This window comes from Humulus lupulus, chromosome 3, assembly GCF_963169125.1.
Source record: "Humulus lupulus chromosome 3, drHumLupu1.1, whole genome shotgun sequence".
NCBI lineage: Eukaryota > Viridiplantae > Streptophyta > Magnoliopsida > Rosales > Cannabaceae > Humulus > Humulus lupulus.
The window spans coordinates 249,184,593-249,189,252 of NC_084795.1; the positions used below are offsets into that span (position 1 = coordinate 249,184,593).

The following is a 4,660-nucleotide window of genomic DNA, read 5'->3' on the forward strand; positions in this document are numbered from 1 at the left end:
TTGGATAAAATCATCTAGATAGTCTCAATTAATTGATTTAATCATCAATTAGAATTATCAAAGTTGACCAGGTCAATTTTGGATAGTTTCACAGAGTTGTGTAATTTTGAGAAGAAAAGAGAAATTATGGCAGATTTATTAATTAAGATAAATTGGTATCTAAATTAATAAATAAGTTTAAATCAAGGTTCAAATTATAAATAATTAATTTGATAAATGATTTAAATAATTATTTAATTAATTAAATCGATAGAAAATAATACAGGCTTTGATTTTAAGTTCAATGGGCTTATAATCAAATGGAAAATTTCACGGGCCTAAAGCCCATGATAATTTTGACCTAGGGCTTCAAAATGACTATTATTTTATTGATTTTTTAATTAAATTAAATGACCTAATTAAGTCTATAAAATGAGTGCTTAGAGAGAAGTCAAAACATAAGTCACAAGTCAGATTTTCTGATAGTTTTAGATTCTCTCTAAACACAAGTCCTTTTCTAAGCCTCTTTGTTATTTTCTCTTCTTCTCTCTATATCTATCTCATGTGTCGAGAATTTCCCACACTAGTCTAGGTGGTTCTAAGGATACATTGGAAGATTGTGAAGAAAATAGAAGATCGGTTCAGTTTCTTGATAATACTCTGCAACAGAGAGGATACAAGAGTTAGAGAAACTGAAGGAAGGATTCTTTAATTCCGCTGCGTATAATGTAAGTATTCTATTCTTTGTTTCTCTTTGAATTCAATTTTAGAAACATGTTTTAGGCTATCTCGTATTAATTTGTTTAATATTAGATATACATGAAAATAAATAAAGATTCTGTATAAGCAAATCTAACAGTAACTAATTGGCTATTACTTAACAACCCCCTCAAACTCAGAGTTGAAAGAGATTCAACTTTGAGTTTGTCTTTAAGAAAAGGAAACCTTGAACTTGAGATGGCCTTTGTGAAGCAATCTGTAATTTGATCATAAGCACAGACATGTTTGACATCTAATTCTTTGCTCAACACCTTTTCTCTAACAAAGTACAAGTTCAATTTGATATGCTTGGTTCAGGCATGAAGAATGAGATTGGTAGCAAGCATTACTATACTGAGATTGTCACACCAAATTATTGGTGAGTAAGGAAGAGGTACTCTGAGTTCACGCAGCAAAGACTTTATCCACATAAGTTCTGCTATAATGTTGGCTAAGCTTTGAAATTCAGCTTCAGTTGAGGATCTTGAAATGATCTGTTGTTTCTTTGACTGCCAAGCAATGAGATTAGGTCCAAAGAATACACAATACCCACTTGTTGACCTTCTATCATCAGGATCAACAGCCCAATCCGCATTGCAAAATTCCACTAAGTCAAGGCTATTTGACTTTTTAATGTACAAACCGTGATCTGTAGTACCTGAGAGATATCTCAGTATTCTCTTCACAACACACCAATGAGATTGCAATGGAGAATGCATAAATTGGCACACCTTATTGACACTAAAAGCAATTTCAGGTCTTGTTATTGTCAAATATTGTAAGGCACCCACAATGGATCTATAAAACTGAGGACTTTCAATTGGATCACTACCAAAAGCTGAGAGTCTTAGACCATTTTTCATTGGAGAAGGACGAGGCTCAGCAAATTGCATCTTTGCACGGGCTAAGACATCTTTAAGGTATTTGGACTGAGAAAGATGAAGACAATCTTCTATATGCGAGACCTCTATGCCAAGAAAGAAGTTAACTTCACCAAGATCCTTTAAGGCAAATGTTTGATTAAGTGAAGAAACTAGAGAGGAGATGGTGGTAGAACAACTTCTAGTGATTAAAATGTCATCCACATACACTAATATCATAGTTATGTGAGTAGGAGTGTACCTTAGAAACAATTAGTGATCAACTTGAGAGGAAACAAAACCAAAAGCTACTAACGCAGCAGCAAGTTTGTCAAACCAAGCCCTTTGAGCCTGTTTGAGGTCATATAGGGCTTTGTGAAGCCGACACACATCATTAGGCTTTCTAAGATCTTCAAATCTAGGAGGTTGCTGCATGTATACTTCCTCACTTAAGTCTCCATTTAGAAACACATTATTTACATCCAATTGATGAATAGGCCACCCTTTTGACAAAGCCAAAGTAAGAACTACTCTTATAGTGATCGGTTTCACCACCGGATGAACGTCTCAGAGAAATTAAAACCAGCTTGCTGTTGGAATCCTTTCGCTTCTAATCGCGCTTTGTACTTGTTAATGGAGCCATCTGCATTTTCTTTTACTTTGAAAATCCACTTACATCCTATAGGTTGTCTTCCCTTAAGTAAAGAAACCAAGGACCATGTGTTATTCTTTTGCAAAGCTGCCAACTCTTCAAGCATTACCGATTTCCACTTGTCTTCTTTTAAACACGAGCAGAGGTAGGAACAAGTGTAGAGAGATACACTTTAGGCTTATGAATTCCACTCTTTGTAAAGAACGCCCTAGACTAATACTTACAAAACATTCGCATAACATAGTTTATAAAAGAATACCATCCATTATTAAAATCTCAGGGGGACTTATTTAAAACCATGCAAGTTGGCGCCACAAGTTTAAAATAAAACATAGGTTTTTATGCAAAGTTCAAAGAAAACCAAATAATTTAAATAACAGAGTCCCGCTGATAATTTAGGAAAGTCTCTTAAAAACAAAACATAATTTAAATGGCGTTCTACGTTGATCGTTTTATCGTCCATAGGATTGCCCCACACCATACACCCCATGATGAAAGAACTCCTCACATCACCACGCGTGCCATAGAGAAATCCTATTTGCTACCTGGAAGGAAAGTAAGGGGGGTGAGCTAAAAGCCCAGTAAGGAAGTACAAGCAAATAAGCAAGTAAGAAAACAACAAACAACCAAACACTAACGTTCATCTAAAACATCATGGTATATCATAACATAATCGTAACATTTCATCATATCATAACATAAATATGACATATCATCATATCATAACATAAATGTAACATTTCATCATATCATAACATAATCGTACATATTATCATATCATAACATAAAAGTAACATATCATCATATCATAACATAAATGTGACATATCATCATATCACAAACATACAGCATACATGATGAGCATGGAACGCTAGTTGTCCATGTCACCCTATGAGGTAAACAGGAGATCACTGGTCCTTGAATAACCTCGGCGCGTCCGCCCTAGGAGTCACGTCTCAATGTCCTTAGTAACTCGTTCGATGTATCTGACATCGAAATCTGTTTGATGTATCTAACATCGTATTCTGTTTGATGTATCTAACATCCATACACATATCACATTCAACAGATCATCACATTAAGGCATTCATAATTTCATAACAGTTCATTCATATAACAGCCTTACCATTCATAGCATAAAATCATAAAATCTATCTAACTTCCTTACCTCAGGTCCAAGCTAAGAATTTCACAATCTTTCAACGAGCCTATATCATAATCAAAATAACGTTTCTTAGGTTCATAAAATTACTATTTTGCCCTTCCATACAACTCATGTGTGCATGGGCCATGCACTCATGATAACAGTTACACTAAACATGCAATTATCGCCAAAAAGAATAATGCTCGTTCTACCCATTTTACTAACATGATTGTTTTATAAAAATCACATAGTTGAATAATAATCATGATTTTGGACGTAAAAGTTGATTTGCATGTAACATTCATACGTGGGACCATTGCGTAATAAAGACGTTTTCAAAAACGATAATTCTACATTTCTTTTATTATTTTAAAATCAATAGACATATTACATGCTTTATTTTTTTCTTAAAATTTCTAAGTTGATTAAATTTCTCAAAACTTTATTTTATTTTATAAATTTATTTTATTTTAGCTCAAAATAAAATATGTGACATTTTAATTAAATAAATATTAATTTACCAAGAATTACCCAACAAGCTTGGATTTAATTAAAATACCTATTTTAATATGTTTCTTTAGAAAAATATATTTTTTCATTGTGTTACATAAATGATGTGAAAAATATATTTTAAGTGTGGAAAAAATACATTTTGATTTAATTTATTTAAGACTTAGTTTTTAAGTAGCAAAAATCCATATGTGACAATTTAATAACAATTGTTAACCTTTTTAAAACAAACTTTCAGCCACCATTTATTTTATTCAAAAATCACAAATAAATAGAGTCTAAATATTTTTCTCATTCAAAATAAATGAAAAATCATTACTTATCAAAATATGCATTCATACCATTAAAATATCATTTTTCAATATTACCATAACTTAGGAAAAATAATTTATTCCAAAAATTAATCAAATTCATTTTTAGTGAAACTTACTTCATATTTTATTACAAAATTCCAACAACTATTATTATCATTAAAAATCACCATATTCAAGTTTATAAACCCATATTTTCCCAAAATTCAATAAAAATTCTGTAGGAAATTAATTGAATAAAATATCACCACATGAGACTTAAAATCCTCTTTTAATTTCATAAAAATTAACATATTCATCAAGAACATTATTTATGCATGCAACTCATCTTTTTATCAACTTTTACCCAATTATTTACAAAAAAAACAGCAAGCTTAATTCTTTATAAAACTCAACTTTTGTCTCAAAAATTACATAAAATCATACATGCTTAACATCTCATTAT

At 31.4% G+C, this 4,660-nt stretch overlaps 1 protein-coding gene across 1 annotated transcript; it reads right to left on the reverse strand.

Annotated features, from left to right (window-relative positions):
• Positions 1–1,052: 1,052 nt before the first annotated feature.
• Positions 1,053–1,838, reverse strand: LOC133825545 (uncharacterized mitochondrial protein AtMg00810-like). The gene has a single exon (XM_062258474.1). It carries the CDS (start codon positions 1,836–1,838, stop codon positions 1,053–1,055), a length of 786 nt encoding a protein of 261 aa, XP_062114458.1.
• Between the last annotated feature and the right edge of the window lie 2,822 nt (positions 1,839–4,660).

Excerpts from the sequence above, each read along its gene's own strand:
- LOC133825545 (XM_062258474.1), bottom strand. The coding sequence starts at position 1,838 with ATGATATTAGTGTATGTGGATGACATTTTAATCACTAGAAGTTGTTCT.